This window comes from Mandrillus leucophaeus, unplaced genomic scaffold (assembly GCF_000951045.1).
Source record: "Mandrillus leucophaeus isolate KB7577 unplaced genomic scaffold, Mleu.le_1.0 Scaffold795, whole genome shotgun sequence".
NCBI classification, from domain to species: Eukaryota; Metazoa; Chordata; class Mammalia; order Primates; family Cercopithecidae; genus Mandrillus; species Mandrillus leucophaeus.
In genome coordinates, this window is record NW_012108641.1 from 382,850 (window position 1) to 400,760 (window position 17,911).

At 47.7% G+C, this 17,911-nt stretch overlaps 1 protein-coding gene across 1 annotated transcript in view; it reads right to left on the reverse strand.

Moving 5' to 3' along the window:
- Positions 1–4,451: 4,451 nt before the first annotated feature.
- The window catches only part of LOC105529956 (beta-adducin-like), a 32,642-nt gene continuing 19,182 nt past the window's right edge, over positions 4,452–17,911 (reverse strand). Inside the window, exons 8-9 of the mRNA XM_011967253.1 lie at positions 17,090–17,218; positions 4,452–7,882 (exon numbers count right to left, since the gene is read on the reverse strand). Of these exons, the coding sequence (XP_011822643.1) occupies positions 7,572–7,882; positions 17,090–17,218 (440 nt within the window). The 3' untranslated portion in view covers positions 4,452–7,571. The remainder of the gene's footprint in view (positions 7,883–17,089; positions 17,219–17,911) is intronic.

Consider the following 17,911-nt stretch of genomic DNA (forward strand, 5'->3'; position numbering starts at 1 on the left):
TGGGGGCACCCGAGGGGCTGGGTTCCTTGTTTCCAAGTTTACAGGAGCCTTGGAAACTTCAGGATACCTGGATGCAAGAGGAGGAAGAGGGGCTCTACCCTTGGATACAGGCAGTCTGGAAAGCAGACCTGCCCAGAACAGTGGGCCTCAGAGTGCTGGCGGGGACTGCTCTTGGGCTCAGGGCACCCGGCAGTGAGCAGCGGTGGAAACAGCCAGGGCCTGGTTACCTACAAGACTTTAGCTGAACTTGGGCTTCACCACATATTAACCTGTGGCCAAGAAAAGTCTCCTTAATTCATCTGTAAAGTAAGTAGTAATAACAGAATCACCCTCTGGGTTTTATGGGGGTTCAGTGGGGTGCGATGCATGAGATACTTAAACAGCACCTGCCACGTATGTGTGGATGCTCAAGGAATACTGAGCTCCTGAAGTAGTTTTTGAATAAAGAGAAGCCAAATGCTCTCTTTCCTCTTTTCTCTCTTCCTTTCTCCCCACCTAGTCTCTGTATTCCCCTTTCACCCCTTGGGGTGACTTCTTAGCCCTCTCCAAGACTCTCACTCTGGCTCAACACCCTTTTCCATTCCAGCCTATAGATCTGCCACTGCTGCTGCCCTGCAGGGCCATCCACATGTATGTTTGTGCAATGCTCCTCCCCTATCCTAACCCACCTAAACTTAGCTTCCTCCACAGACCTGTTTCAAATTCACATGGCCTTTTCCTTTTCAGGGGAGTCTAGTATTTTATAACCACCCTTCCCAAATCAGAATACAAGTAGACACATGTTCGGCTTTCCACGTGTGAGAAATGGCCTCAAGGGTACAATTTTCTTGCACGGTCCATGTTTCCACAGGGCCCCCTTTCTGACTTCTTCCCTGGAAGCCAGGAGAGCTGAGGAGCCGACAGAGATGGGGCACACACACTGGGAAGCCAAGCACATTAGATTTACTCGGGTCATATCTGCAGGTGAGGTAACAGCACACACATATAGAAATTCACGAGCAGAGATGCCACCCCAGCATCACCGTCAGACACCAAAGCAGCAGGAGGGCTCAGGAAGTGGCTTTGGAAAGTTCTCGTGAAAAATCAAAGGGCAGCTTTGGTGCTCAGAGATTCAAACAGAAAACTATACAAAACCAACCCTTAAATATATATATATTATATGTGTATATATATAAAATTGCAAAATAAAAGCCCAAGAAACTAACCATCAATCTGCACGTCAGTGGCTCAAAAAGTGTTAGCATAGAGAAAGGCAAAACCATTTGTGGGGGTGATGCATACTCCAGGGGGACGGCATTTCAGTAGCAGAAAGAGTATTTACATGGAACCCCTATTTGAAACCTCACAATACTAGGAAAAGCTAAACACAGACAATGTATGTACAAGGGAAGACAGTAAGTAGTACTCTTGCGTGACGATTGTCAGACACAGACATTTCACTGAAACCATCCATAGCTTTAGAGAACACTGCACTCTATCTAGACTGGGTTCCTGCTAGCCTACACCCCAGCCAGGCAATCTCAGGCTCCGGAACGTATGTTCTCCCCCACTTGGCCTCTTCCCAGAGAGGGCAAACACTGGGATGTTGGTTGCAGCATAAATTGCAGGAATTTAAAGGTGGAGCAGTCCTCGGGTATCAATCAATCACCCACAAAGCAGGACCAACAGGTGTGAGGTGGAGTGGAAGTGTGGGGGTGGGGTTCCCTGAAATATATTCCCATTTTATAATGTGTTTTAAGTGTGGCCCCTCTGCCCTTGGTCCAATTGCCATCCTCCTTCTGATTCACTTTAAAAGGGGAGATCTGGCCTTTGGGTTTCTAAACATTATATAGGATAATTTGCTGGGGGAGAGAAGAGTTTAGGATCTTTCTACAGTTATTCTCCCACCACCCCCCAAACTCTTACATTTTCTTTAAACTACCTAGAGATAAGTAATTTGCCGATCACAGCTGGCCTCAGTTCGGGACACAGTGGGTGAGGAGAGGAGCCCAGGACCTGACTCTATTAGAAAACCACCAGTGCTTTCTCACACTGAGCCTCGGACTCCAGCTCTGCGTGAACCCCTCCCCTGCATCAGTAGTGATCATTTCTCCCCCATCTTCAGGCCACAATTTCCCGTGGCAATGACGCAGCTTTTGGAAAAATCTAGAAGGTAAGCGGCACCAAATATCAATATAGCCAAACCTAATTATCACCTAAGAATGAACCAGTGCGGCCCATTGTTTCTGTGTATATAAGAACACTCCCAACTGGAGATCCTTCCTAATTGTTCCTAAGACGAAACGCCTACATTCTCAAGGGAACTGTCTCTATAAAAATGATGAAAGGTGTTCTCCACTAAAGGACACCCCACTGAAGTCCCCACACTTCTTCCCGGTGAGTGTGGCTGCTCACTGTGAGAGGTAAAGGGATGTTGGGCATGCCTTGGTAACCGAGTTGTGTGTGGCCTCTCATTTATGACAGAAAGTGTGCCACATCTGAATAGGTTAGTGAGACACGGCTTCTGGAAGTAATTACACTCTGTGTATGCTTTCTTATATTATGCTGCAAGTGGAAATGTGCACAGATAACCAATGTGCACATTTCATGAGTTTAGAGTCACTTACAGGCCTCTTACTTCTTGCATTAAACTATCCCTTTCAGAACAGATGTGAAACAGATGATAGGCTGCCCCATTGGCTTTCAAATTGTAGGGTGCCCTGTCCTTTCTGTGGGAGTGGAGAACTTAAATTGAGCCTCTCCCTCATTTCTTCTCAGACTTTTTGAGTGCTAAGATCTTAGAGAGTTCAACTGAGCTCAAGTGATGAGACAGAATGTAAAAAGACCTGTTTCCTCTACACTCAGAGTCAACTGCAACTGTGCCAACCAACTCTAGAGTTTCTGCTGACCCGCATGTGTAAAATGAGTAAGGGGCAAATGTTCTCTCATTTGTTCAGTAGTCAAGAACTGATTACCCTTGTTCCAAAACTAGAACATAAAATTCATACATAAGAAAAAACATGTTAGCCAGCATGGTGGCTCACACCTGTAATCCCAGCACTTTGGGAGGCCGAGGCAGGTAGATCACCTGAGGTCAGGAGTTCAAGACCAGCCTGGCCAACATGGTGAAACCCCGTCTCTACTAAAAACACAAAAATCAGCTGGGTGTGGTGGCAGGCGCCTGTAATCCCAGCTACTCGGGAGGCTGAGACAGGAGAATTGCTTGAAAAACCGGGAGGCAGAGGTTGCAGTGAGCTGAGACTGCACTACTGCACTCCAGCCTGGGCAACAAACAGCAAAGCTCCGTCTCAAAAAACAAACAAACAAACAAACAAACAAAAACAAGAAAAAACATGTCATTCAGACCTATGGGTAAGGCTGTGTGTCTATCCTACACATACCTTCACGGAAAAATTGAAAATTATTTTTAGACTTTCAGAGGCTAATCATGCTGTTGGGGAAATGGTTCTTTCAAATCCATGGCAAAGAAGTGGATTTATAGCATTTTCCCCCACACTGGCAGTAGCCCTGCTACAACAATGCCAAACATCTGAATGACTGTCCTGCCATGTCACCATAAGCAAGTGACAGTGTCATCCACAGGGAATGGGATTCAAGTTCAGTCTACATGCACCAGTGGCAGAGCACAGTGCTTTACAGTGGGGTTCTTACTATAAGAACTTACTGCTCTTCATCCAATTTCCCCCAAGTCCTTTAAAAAGAACTTATCTGTTCACAGAGGAAGAACCCTGTTTTAGCTATAGGAGAGTTGAGGGGGGTCAACTGGCCAAAGTAGGACAGTTACTTGGATCGCATGCAGGCCAGGAGGCTCTTAGGGAGTTCAGATCTGGGCTAGAAGGTGTCTCTTTCTGCCATTTGCGGGGGAAGGTCACATGGTATGGATGGCTCTCCCACGCCACTGTTGGGTGCAGCCAACACTGTGCAGGGAGTCATTGGAGCCAAGCCTGTCTCTGTGAAACCACTAATCCTTCTTGTCCTCTCTCCTCCTGCCTGCCTTCCGATGGAAATAAGCTCAGAAACCTCTCCACTTCCCAGCTCAGCCAGCCACAGAGCAGCACACTGGTTCAAATGTTACCCTTTCCTCTGGCATATCCAGGCACAGTGGCTCAACCAGACATGAACCTACTGCCCGCCAAATCTGAGTTCTTGAATACACATTTTCTCCAGTCAGATATTGGTCAAAGTTTTCAGCCAACTCTTATCCAGAGCTGAAGAAAATGGCCTTTCCTTTCTAATAGCCTGTAGATTTGTTTGGACCACATGTCTGTTTCTGTAGCATTTGGTGCATGTCCTCAAGCCTGGAGCTAAGTGTGCCACATTCTACACAAGGGAAGAAACGGCAGGATGGCTGGACACTTCTCCCAGCAATTCTGCACCAAGACAAAATAAAACTGGAAACATAAGCTCTTTGAATGCTCCCCTCTCCTTGTTGAAAATCTCTCTTAAGGTGTTTTATCCAAAGATTTTTATGGAAACAAATTTTGTGTTGGAAACTTACTATTTGCTGTAGAGGAAACATTGTGTAAAGCAGGCCATCAACTATGTTTTAGTATTGACATTTCAAAAAGGCCTCATAGCTCCCATGCCACCATCCCATGCCCATCCAGTCCAGTCTCCATTCAGCCACCAAAGGGATTTTCCTAAAATGCAATTCTGATGCTGACTCTATCCTGATTTAAAGGCTTCAGGGGCTCCAAACCCCTTACATGACAAGTCAAACTCCTCCACACTTCCTACCAGTTTCCTTAGGATTCAGCCCTGCCTACCTGTGAAGGGACCCCTCAACCCCCGAGCTTCCACGTCATGCTCTGGCAATGCCACATTGCTCAGTGGAACCCATCATGGCATTTCATGCATCCACACCTTTGCACACATTCTTCCCTCATCGTGGCTTGCCCTGCCAACCCTTTCATTCTACTGGAAAATTTCTCTTTGTTTTAAAACCCTAACAGCCATTGCTTTTCTCAGGGTTTATCTGGTCCCCAAGATAGTTAATTGTTGCTTCCTTATGCCACCTTGGTACCCTTGCCTGTTTTGCAATTTGTCTATACACCTCCTATGCTCATGAACTTCTTGAGGGCAGGAACTATGCCTATCCTCATGCCTGGCCCTTGGCTTGACCCAAGCTCAATGCATGTTTTTGGAATGCATGAGGAATGAACCAACTGATAGGTTTCATCTATCAACAGAAAGTGGGCCATGGCATAAATTCCAAAAATAATGCTGCAGCAAGACTCCATCCAACATTTCCACTAAGTGAGGCCTCATTGTCAAGGGAATAAAGAGAGTGTGTTGAATGCAGAAGCAATCAACATCACTCCTGAAGTACAACTCGCACACAAATTGCTGCATCAGAGGTCGTGTTCACTATTCTCACAACATTGTTTGCCACTTATTATTCTAGTCATAATGATGGCTCTCTTTCAATGTCAACATAATGCCTGGTGCTCGGTGGATCCTTAACAAATGCCACGAGAGGATAAATGAATGTGAAATATACTTTTTAAAAGAAGGCATCAAGGGATTGGCTTTTAAAGGCATTTCCCATATGACAGATTTTTCTGAGGCATCAGTGGGTTGTCCCTCCTAAAATCTGACCCAATCAGGAAGTAGAACACAGATGGAGCCTGGGGTAGCAGTTAGGAATCTGCACTAGAGAGACACAGTGTCAGGTTTACCTTGGTACTAGGTCAGTTTCCTTCCTTCTCGAGAAATAGCCAACTATGGATGGTATTTCCTGCCCCAGCCAGAAGGCTCTTGCCTGTCCTTTGTCAGAGGCACACAGTAGCATCACCATAGTCCATATTGACCAGGAACTTCAAGTGCACTGATGACGATGAGCAGAGGGAGTTCCCTACCTTTGCTTCAAGTGCTAACATTATGCAATGGAGACCAGTCATAGAGACAAGTCCTGGATGAAAACCACCTCCCCTGAGGATTAAAGTTGTCTGGTCACCATAGCTGTTAAGAGCAAAGGCTCTGGACTCAGATTGACCTGGATTCAAATCCAGAATCCAGATCTTTCTAGCCAAGTCAGCTGGGACAAGTCAATTATCTTTTTAGGGGGTCAATCTCCTCACCCACAAAATGGGAATGATCTTACCCACCTCAAAGGATTACTGTGAGGGTTAAAGGATGTAATGTATGTGAAGCCTGCACAGTGTCTATAGATAGTAAGTGCTCAAAAGTGGGAAACTATGATTAAGAACTTTCAAAAATATTTTCACAATAGTCAGATGAAAAGGAAAAATATTCTTTCAAGACACTGTGCTTTTAAGAGAATGGATTGTCTAATTTTTAGGAGCCAACAATGCTCATTAATCAATGCCCCACAGAAGAACATGAGAAGACAGTGGTGGCATTTAAAACGATAACTGTGGCCATTACCAGGCCCCAGGATGGACAGATAGGGACAGGGACAGGGACACCCAGCATTTCTCTGAGAGCTGGTGTAAGAGGATTAATCCTGAAGGGCTCATTTCTGATTCTCCTCTGCTGGACCTAGAGTGACTCAGAGTTGGAACCTCAGAGGGTGCAAATCAAGGTGCCAAGAGTAAGATGCCAGTTTCCGTCTGTAAGCAAGTGTTTCTGGGGGTGAGGGAAGGTCAGGGGACACCTTACTGCTGGACAGGAGTGAGGCAGGTACAGTGCATTGCTCCAGGTGTCATGCAAAGCTAGAAAGTCATAGCATTCCCTCTGTTGTTTTGATCCTCCTTATACAACCCAAAGCCAACAGAGGATTTCAACTTCCCCAAATTTCTACCCTGAGCATTAAACAACTTTTTCCTATGCTAAATTTGGTTTTAGTTTTGAAGTGCCTGAGACGCACAATACAAAGGGGTCAGGTTCCTGGCCTCTTATGTTGATGAAACCATCCCCAGTCCTCAGCTTACATGGTTTGCCCTTATGCCTGCCACCTCTTACAGCTCTTCCATCCATCATTCAAGAGGTTCCATGAAGAAAGCTCAGGGTTAATGTGTAGGGAAGTACAAGCTAAGCCATCAGCCCTTGGGAACAAAGATTACTTTCTGTTGGAGGGGTCAATTTGGCTGGTTGCTTTGAGCAGCAGGGCAGGGACCCAAAGTGGAAAAGAGAAGAGATTTTTAAATGTAGAGATAGCTCCATCTGCAGGAGATTGGATTCCTGCGAAGAAATGGACCTTACTCAGGGGAAGCCTCGACCTGTCTGATTTAGTCTGAGCCTATAAGAGATCACGGCCCATTTCTGGCCTTCTTGCCCTAGGCTCAGATTGGTGGGCAGCATCCAAACAAAGGCGGCCCACAACTAGGCAGTGTTGTGTAGCAGAAGGAGCACTGGACTGGAAGTCAGGAGACCTGAATTCGAGTGCAGGCTCTGCCGCTAACTAGCTGTGTGACCTTTGGCAAGTCACCTGATTTCTCTGGGGCAACGGTAAAACGAAGGGTTGGTCGGGCGATCTCTAAGTTCCCCTTCCGAGTGTGGTCCAGGGTCCTACTCTATCCCTCCTTGGCCCTGTGCTTGCAGGGACAGAGATGGGAGAAGGGAAGGGGAGGAGAGAGAGGAGGCAGGAGGGAGCCCACGAGTGTCGTGAATCAGGACTCCACTTTCTCCTTCTTTTTGCTCTTTTTCAGGAAGGAGGGGGTTCGGAATTTCTTTTTCTTCTTTGAGGGAGACTTGGAAGGTGAGCCCTCTGGGGACATGGGGCCGCTGGTGACCGACTCGGTTTTGTCCTTAGAGGTATCAACATCCGTGTCAGCACTGGTGGTCATCTGGCTCAGGCCTTTGCTGAGGATTTCCTCTGCCGTCTGCTCCTCCTCCCTCCCGTTGACCACCACCCCTTCCGGCTGGGTTGTTTCGGGCTCTGTGGTGGTGGCTTTGCTTGTTTCTGTCTTCTTAGTACCTTCTAGAAAAAGATCAGAAGATATGACCGTAAGATTTCATTCAGGTGACAGCTTCCACCTGGGGCTAACAGAATCATTTCTAGGGAATTCTATAAAGTCAATCCAGAGCGAGGGGAGGGCCAGCCTGACGTTGAGGGATGGCTTCCAGAGACAGATGGAAGGACTGGGTTCTGATCTGCACCCTCTTCCATGTGGCCTGTCCTGGGAACACCCCCTTGCAGGCCGGCAGCTCTGGGCTCTTGTCTATAAATTTAGATGGATATTAATGTCTGAATGTGGCAGGGGGCCCAGCTGGGGTCCAGCTCAGTTTTTGTAGGCAAGAAAGAAGAAACAGACACAGAGGAAGGAGAAGGCGTAAGGTGTACAGCTTGGTGGAGACATCTAAGACTTGTTGTAACCAGTTCAGATTCGCCAATAAAAATATGGAAATTACATGTTCTCAAACCCATTTCATTTTCTATACCAGTGAGGAACTCCGAGAAATAAGGAGAATATCTTCCCAGTAGGCAGAGGGAGAGTGGAATTCCTTACATAACATGGACCCCGTATTTCCCAGACATGTTAGTCAAAATGGGAAGACCCCTGGTCAGCCCATTCTAGCAGCCACTGGGGCCCCCAGGTCTTTATTCCACCTGGGAATCTGTTGGGATCGCTGGCATATTCAAGGCCAGAGTTGCTCAGGCCCCAGAAACCAAACCCTCCTTCCACCCTTTCTCCCCCTCCCCACTCTCACTCAACCTTGCTTCCACGCAACCTTTCAGATGCCTGGATGGGGTGAGAGTCAGGGAGATTGTAACACCACAGACTGAAAAGTAGAAAGCAAGGTAAATATCATCTGATGCCCCTCCTCCCTGCTGTACAGCTAAGAAGGCTGAAGAACACAGTACCATGGTGGGTATACTTCGGCTTACCAACTTCCGGTTCAGTTTCTTCTCACCATGGGAACTGAAAGGAGTGTGAGTGAGCATGTGTGAGGGTGTGCAAGTGTGTGTGTGAGGGTGTGCAAGTATATGTGTGAGTGAGCGTGTGTGAGGGTGTGCAAGTGTGTTTGTGTGTGTGTGTGAGTGGGCAGGTTGTGTGTGGTATGTGTGTGTAAGTTTGAGTATGCAAGTGAGTTTGTTTGCCATGAGTGTGTGTGACTGAGCATGAGTGTGTGATGTGTGTGGTGTGAGCATGTGCAAACCAGTGTGTGTGACAGTGAGTGGTATATGAGTGTGGGAGTGAGCATCTACAAATGTCCTTGTGTGTGTGAGTACACATGAGCATATGCAAGGGTGTGAATGTGAGTAAGTGAGTGACACACCTGTGTGGTGCGTGTGTGATGGGCACATATGAATGCAGTGTGTGTGTGTTGCCACATCACAAGAAGGAACCCGGCGTGCTGGGGTGTATGAGATCGTGGGTGATGCGGAAGGTATAGTCAGTGTTACAGAGAGAGTGAGTGAAGGACTCGGTATTAGGAAAAGCCTGGGATCCTAACAGGGGTGAAGTCTGGGGAAGTACATGGTTATATGGAGGATGGGACAGAGTGGGGTAACTTGCGGACAGTTAGAGTGGACTAGTGAACTACCTGGGCCAGATCTCCCTGTAACAAAGTCTTCGTAACTCCTGACACTGCTAGGCAAGTCAAAGTGCCCCCTCCAGACCACTGTGGAGCACCAGCTCCCTATTGGTACCAAAGACTTTGGCCACTGCTCCCAGTCTTCCCACTGCCCAGCCCATGTCCTGTCATCCTCATCCAGCCTCCTCTCCCGTTCTGCCACGTAATCCTGTGGCCATCACCTGGCAGTACTCTTGAGTGCCATAAACCAGGCTGGACACAACCATCTCTCTGTCCACTCTCCTATTCCCACTTTGCCTGCTTTTTGCCATATCAAGCTGCCGGTCCCTGGACCTCTCACTGTCATCCCAGCCTGTTCCCCTCTGGAAGGCCCTTCACTCTCCTCTGTGTCCCCAGCCTTCACTCCATATAATGAATCAGCTTGAGTGTTACTTCTTCCTTCAAGTCTCTCCTGATCCTCATTCCCACTTCCAGGTAGTTTATCACTCCTTTCTTTCTGCCTCTGCTTTCTAAACTTCCATCCTAGCAACTTCAAAATGATCACGCATTTTTTTTTTTTTTCCCCTGAGACGGAGTCTTGCTCTGTCACCCAGAGCTGGAGTGCAATGGCGGGATCTCAGATCACTGCAATCTCTGCCTCCCAGGTTCAAGCAATTCTCCTGCCTCAGCCTCCCAAGTAGCTGGGATTACAGGCGCCCACCACCACGCCCAGCTAATTTTTGTATTTTTAGTACAGATGGGGTTTTGTCATGTTGGCCAGGATGGTCTCGAGCTCCTGACCTCTTGATCCGCCCACCTCGGCCTCCCAAAGTGCTAGGATTACACGCGTGAGTCACTGCGTCCAGCCCACACTTGTTTTTTATGCCTATCTCCTCCCCCTTCTAAACTGAAATAAATTAGGGCAAAACTGTGTCTAATGACCTATGTTACTAGCTCACAGAAGGCACCAGAAAAGGTCTGTGGAATCCATGAATGGTTGAAGGCATGAGCAAATAAATGAATATGTGGATGGATTTATTCTAACCAAGCTAATACCATCACCTAATCTTTTCTTGTCTATCCCAGCCTGAGCCTTCTAAGCTGAACTGGATCCATTCATGTAAATGAGCACCAGCCTTGAGTGCTAGCCTTTGTCTCCTGTACCTACTGCTCTGGTCTTCCCTCTCATCTTCCTTGGCTCTCCATGGCTCTGCAACTTCAACCTAGACCCTCACTGCAGGGCCTTCACTTGAATGACACATTAGGATGCATTTCTCAAGCTTGACCCTTGGCACTGTCCTCTGAGATGGTTTGGGCACTTGCCTTCTAGCTCCATGAAGACAACTATGGATAAGAGGGGCTCCCACTTTCTGTCCAAGTGTCATTTCCTGCCTGGTAGCAACAAGTATCCTCGCTCCAATGGCATCCTTCAACCATGCCCCTCATCCGTGTCCCTTTGCCCATACCTGCTCTGCTGTCAACCTAAGCAACAGCCTCAGTCCCTGGTGTGTGTCTAGTTTAGGAGAGCAACACTCAAGGTTCTTCTCACCATGTAGAAAGTGGGGGCGACAGATAGTGCATCTGCCATGATTCAGAGAGGTTCCACATCATGAATTGTTTGAGGAGTCATGACACATGGAAAATGGGGATTAGAGGAGCCAGGTTCCTAACTAAGGTCATTACTCCCTCAACTACAGAGTCAGAGACCACTGGAGGGTTCCACTGGCCAAGAGAAGGGACAGGGCTCCAGAAATCAACATGTGTTAGGCCCCTGGAAAGTACTGAGGACAGGCTCTGATAGCCTAGACCCCTCCTCTGTCAACAGGTTGAAGACCAGGCTGGGAGAGGCCCCAGGAACTAGGGTCAGATGGGAACTCACCTTCTAGCCTCTTCTAAGAAGAACCTCTGACTTTGTCTCCTGAATGGGGGGAACTTGGAGCTCTGGGAATAGGGGATATTCTGGGAGTGAGTAGAGTGGGGCAGAAGTTGGAAAATGGGGGCTGTGTCCAACGATGGTGACTGGAAAGCTGGGGGAGAGACAGGAGGCATTGGGAGAACAGGTGGCAGGAGCAAGACTAGACTCGGAAGTCAGGGCCCACACCCAGACCCTGTGGGTTGGGAGACAAAGGACTAAAAGGCTTCTAGAGGCTGGAAGAGGAAGGGGGCTTCTGTGGGAGGCGCAGAGCTGGTTTGGACACTCTGCCTCTCCAACTTGATTTCTCACTAGCCCACAGCCTCCAACCACTGGCTGTCTCTTGGCCACCAACGAACATGTGGTGGTTAATTTTAATGCGTCAACTTGACTGGCTAAGGGATGCCCACATAGTTGGTAAAACAATATTTCTGGGTGTGTCTGTGAGGGTGCTTCTAGAAGAGATTAGCATGTTTTGGAGGGGGGGGATGGAATTTCGCTCAACCTCTGCCTCCTAGGTTCAAGCGATTCTCCTGCCTCAGCCTCCCGAGTAGCTGGGATTACAGGCGCATGCCACCATGCTCAGCAAATTTTTGTATTTTTAGTACAGACAGAGTTTCACCATGTTGGCCAGGCTGATCTCAAACTCCTGACCTCAGGCGATCCATCAGCCTCAGCCTCCCAAAGTGCTGGGATTATAGACATGAGCCACCGCACCCGTCCAGGATTAGCATTTGAATCAGAAGTCTGAATATAGAAGATCTGCCCTCACCAACATGTTTGGACACCATCCAATCTGTTTAGGGCCCCGTCCAGGATTAGCATTTGAATCAGTAGTCTGAATATAGAAGATCTGCCCTCACCAACCTGTTTGGACACCATCCAATCTGTTTAGGGCCCTCTCACATAGAACAAAAAGGTGGAAGAAGGGCAAATTCTCTCTGTTCTTGAGCCGGGACACCCATCTTCTCCTGCCCTCAGGCTTAGAGCTCCTGGTTCTCAGTTCTCAGGCCTCAGGCTCAGACTGAGTTACACCACTGGCTGTCCTGTTCTCCAGCTTAGAGACAACATACTCTTCAGCCTCCACCATCACATGAGGCAATTCCCCTAGGGAGTCTCTTCTTATCCCTCTACATATCCTGTTGGTTCTGTTTCTCTGGAGAAGCCTAATACAGTCCCCTTCCAGGAATGCCAGCTCCCCCAGCTTCCTAGGCACCACCCCTGCACAACCCATTCCACTCCTCTCTGCCTCTCCAAGCATGTCCCTATCCAAGGTCTGGCTCAAGCCACACTGTATCTGGACAGCCTCCCCTGACATTGGACAATGAGCTCGCCTTCCTCTAAACCCACTGCTCATATATTCATTTTACACTTGCATGTGTCATTTATCTTTTTTTCTTTTGAGAGTCTATTCATCACCCAAGTACACTGTTCATGACAGAAACTCTGTCTTTTACTTCTCTGACAATCATCATGCAGCTCAGTGACAACATGTTCAAGCCATGTTTACTGCTGCTGACTTTGTCAAGTGAGGCCAGATTGAAGGCTCAACAGAGGGTGCCTTGCATCAGCTCAGCAGCTGGGCTCTTCTGTGGCCGTGCACTGGGATAAAGACATGGAGAGGGAATATGGACCTTGCGTAACTGAAAGAGCAAGGCTGCCTTTCCTCCCTGGCCTGCTGACATCTCAGGCTCAAACACATGACCTCTTGCCTCAAGCCCCCCAGCTTTGAGAAGTCTTCTCTTTGCAGCAGAGAAGACACCAGTGGAGGGCCCAGAAACAGGATTTGCTGATGCACTTCTGAACACAAGGTCAATCTGACAGATCCTGACCTATATTCCAAATGCATGGAAAATTGGTCGCTGCCATGTACTGCTTTTATTTCCCTGTTGAAACGGCAGTGCCATACCATTGCATAGAGAGGTCATAGAGAGATTCATTAAAGACCTTGAAAAAAAAAACATGTTCTATGTTGACACAAAGGCTGAGCACTCATGCAGCAACAGTCAAAAAGGCCCAAAGGTGCTCAAAGAACAGAGCACAAAGGAAGAAGAGCAACAAGCTGAGCTGCCCATGGCTGACCATTGAGCTGGATGCTGGCCATGCAGAGAGGTTTGCAACAGAGTTTCTGTCTGGGTTTAAATTCTCAAACATCAGTGTCTGAAAGAATCACCCAGAGAGCTTGTAAAAATGCAGCTTCTAGTGTTGTCCTCACAATAAACTGAAACAGAAGGTGGGCCAAGAAATAGATATTTTTAACAAGTCCCCAGGTAATTCTGATACAAAAGGCCCATTGGCCACACATTGAGAAACGTAAGTTTAGAATGCTATGTTTTCTGCGACTTTTACTTACCCCCAAACCTAGAGTACTGCTGATAAAAAAGAAAGTAGAGCTTCTCATAAATGGATGCAGTGGACTCTGTGCCTCCCATCCACTCCCCACAGCTGGGATATAAATGTTCCTCTAAGTACTCAAATATACTTTCAGTATCTGGTACAGCTTGTGTGCACATGTGACCCTAATGAACTATCCCTCCGGGTATCCACACTGAATCTGGGCTGGTCCTGTGGCTGGCAAAACCAATAGAATGCAGTAGAAGTGCCACAGAGCAGGCCTCAGGCCAAAGACTTAAGAAGGCCTAGCAACTTCTATTTTCACAGTTTTGGGAGCCTTATACCAAACATGTATAAAGTCCAACTACCCTGATGGAAAACATGTAGAGAGGCCGCATGGGTGGGCCCTGAGACCACACAGAGGGAGGGAGAGAGAGAGAGAGAGAGAGAGAGACACAGAGACAGACAGACAGACAGACACCCAGTCATCTCAGTGTCCCAGTTGAGCCCAGCCTTCTAGCTGCCGCTGCTGAGGTACCAGGCATGTAAGTGCACCATCTTGGAAGTTCCAGCTTAGTCAAGCTCCCTACTGACTGTAGCCCTCCGCGGATATCACATCAATCAGAAATCATCCAGCTAAGCCCCATCAACCCCAGTCAACCCACAAAAGAACCAGTTTCCGTAATTCTTGTTCTTATTCTTCACCATGACTTAACCAAATATTATTGCTGCATCACAAACCACCCTAAAACTTAGTGGCTTAAAACATCAAGTGCTGTATTAGCTCTTACAATTTGGAGAACATGGTAGATAAAAAGGACTAACTTACGTAAAGCATGTTACAAAGTACTTTTATATTCAGTAGCTCATTTTATCCTGACAACATGCTGTGGGTTAGGAAAGGCAAAGATTCATGTTATTCCCGTCCAGCAGTGTTTTTAAATGACTTCTTTGAGATGGCTACATTAGTTAGTGGCAGAACTGATCATGTGATATCAAATACAGGGCTATTTCTTTGCAGGCATAGCCAGTTGCCCTGAGGGTTCAGCAGAGGATAAGATGAGCTGGGACAAGGTCCGACAGGAGCTAAAGAGAAGGTTATAGCACAGATGGCCAGATGCAAAGGCTCTCTTTGATGGCGAGCCTTCAAAGAGGCTGATGGGGTAGGAATCAGGTAGACAGATGAGGAGTGACACTGAAGTGACTCAGCATAAGAGGATTTGAGGTCATGGTAGCAAATGGTTGGAAAAAGCCACCCCCGATCTGATGGGTGGGCTAGATGTGAAACAGCAGAGACTTGCATGGCAGGTCAGCTCTGTCTGCCTAGGAGCTGGGCAAGCCTGTGAGCAGCCCGGCCAAGGCTTCGCACCAGGCTCCCCACCCAACTACAGCTTGTGTCCTCGTCATGCAGGGTCTGCTCCAAGGTGCCATGCTCCCCAGCTCTGTCTGTTACAGGAAGTGGGTTATGGGAAGTGTCTTCAAGACAACTCTTCTAACAACTCAACAGTGGGCCCCTCCAGGGGAAGAATGAAAAATCCTGCTATAGGGTGTAAAATGTCAGGCAGTGGGTAAACCGCTATCCCACCCACTGCACGCCCCTCCTGGCCCTTGTCCCACTCCTCCATGAGCCTCCTCTCCAGCCCTGGATTTCCTTCCTGCGGCTGGAACACATGTCCTAAAGACCCTAGCAGACCAGGCCCTCTATGCATCCTTATAATGCAGTTCAGGCTCTAGCCCAAAACCTAGATGAGGCAACAGGCTCCTTCAAGGTGCCCGTGCATTAGGAAGAGTGAGAGCCTGACAGCCATAAGCACTGTACCGCCGGGAGTGCCTGCGAGCTGGCCCTACTGCCTGCAAACTCTTGGGAGCTTATTGCTTCTGGGCGTGTGTGCCTGTGTGTTTGTGTATGTGTGTGGCCTATGTGTGTATATCCACATCTCCCATAGAGAAGCCTAATCCATGCATAGTGCATGTGGAATTGGCCATGAATTTTACAGCCAGGAAACTTCCCAAAGGCAGAGTTGTGAGTCGCAAAAGAAAAACATGGGGAGAAATCTATTTCTTTTGAAAAAAAAAAAAAAAAATCCTCCCTCCCCCATTGCAAGGGTTGCGGTGAGTTAGTAAACAGCCTCTCTATACTTACTACAGAGACAAGTATTCAGAATCGGAGGAAACTCCTTTGATGAAGGCACAAATGGGAAGAGAAAGGAAGACATTGTGGAGACAGGTTGACAACACCACGGTGAGACACAATGAACACAACAGTTGGGGGACATCCGCTTGGGCTCTGGCCTCAAGCAGATGGGTTTCCTCTGGCAACGCTGCACATGAGGCAGTAGTTTGCTTGTGGAGGGAGCTCAGGGTTGGGGATTCTACTGGAATCCACATGTGTGGCCGTTCTATCCCAGAGGGAGAAGATTCCAATAGGCCACCATATTGCTGCTGTCTGGAGAGTAGGATGGCTCTGTCTGGTGGGGGTCTCCAGGGGACCTGGGATGGAGTGTTCATGCCCTGGAGTGATTCCAGGAGCTCAGTAAAGATACTTTTATGATTTAGGTGGCCAGGAACTATAATTCTTATCCACTTTATGTATATTATTAACCATAACCATAATAGCATCTTAAATTATTTAAGTCCTGCTTTTACTCTTTCAAAGTATGTTTTCACCTACATTTCCCTTATACATGTATGAAAAGGGAATATATTAGGAGCCCCATCTGACAGTCAACGAAACTGAGGCACAGAGATGCTATCTGATTTGCTAAAATTAGCAGTTATTACTAGTTAGCAGTTCAGTTGGGCCTAGAACTCAGTTCTTGAAGCTAGTATCTCTCTATTGAAGCTGTTTTCAACCTGGACCACACTTTAGAGATGTGAAAACTCCAGGCTGTACTACTCAACCCACCTGACTCAAGACTTTTCTGAGTTTTCCTTAACTCAGAAAAGCTGGGAGTGGGATCAAGCCTGTTAAAGCTCCCCACGTGATTCCAATGTACCGCTAAGGTTGAGTATGACATCATTACCCTCACCTGGGAAATTCAGCCTCTCAGGCCACATCCCAGACTTAATGAGCGGAATCTTCAGTTTCACAAGATCCCCACACGGTCCCCATACACGTTAAAGTCTGAGAAAGGGGCTAGTGCATCTGGAAAGGCCTAACAGCCCCAGCCAGGTCTGAGTTGAGGCAAGGAGCTGGGGGCCACTTATTCTTCATTGCTTACACTGGGTTTAAGCTGCAAGGTGCAGTGTTACAGCTTGCGAGTGAAACAACGTGAAACTCGATAACCCCTATTTCTGATTCCCTAGAAATAGCAGAGGGGAAAGATTTTCAGATTAGGAGCAACACGGGTGGAAGGCAGGGCACCTTCCCAGCCTGCAGATGCACCCCTCTCCCTCCCTCCCAGCCTGCTCAGCTGGACTCACCCTCTAAAGACTTGGAAGGAGAGACTAAAGGGCTTTTCGTCTCTGCCTCCTTCGCTGGGCTCTGCACCGGAGAAGCAGGTGCAGACTTTGCAGGTGAGCCAGGCTCTTCTGGGGCAGTTTCTTTCTCTCCTGAAAAAAACAGAAAACGACCTCAGGATAGAGGTCAAATAGAGAAGAGATAATCAAGGAAATAAAGCCTTCTAAAAATTACTGTTTTCTATGTGGTCATCAATCCTTCTGGCTGATAATGAACTTTCTGGCTGAAGTTAGCTGCTCCCCCTAACCTTTTTAGATTTCTGCTACTTCCCTGGGAAGGCCAATGGGAGAGGGTGGAGTCATGTTTCCTTCATCGAAACACACCTACCAATATGTTACTCCAGATGTGGAGGACAACACTGCAGGAGAACTTGCACACGGCCGGACCAGAGCCTGGCTCTCATTCCTGTCCTGTCTCTGAAGAGAACCAGCCAGGAGCTTTACATTGTGAGCACAGAGCACATCAACAGGTAAGAGGTGGACCCACAACCACCAACTCCCTTTATTTATTTTTTGCTGAATCCCCTTAAAAACACCCATGATTTCTTTGCATGTAACTATTGTTTAATTCATCAAATTTACATTTTCTGTCCAAGCAATCCCTAGGGATATAAAGCGCCATGTTCTTCTATTTGCTTTTCAGTTGGCACATGAGAGCTCCAAGCGAGCCAGCAAGGGATTTTTTGTTTTTGTTGTTGTTGTTTGAGATGGAGACTCCCTCTGTCACCCAGGCTGGAGTGCAGTGGTATGATCTCAGCTCACTGTAACCTCCGCCATCTGGGTTCA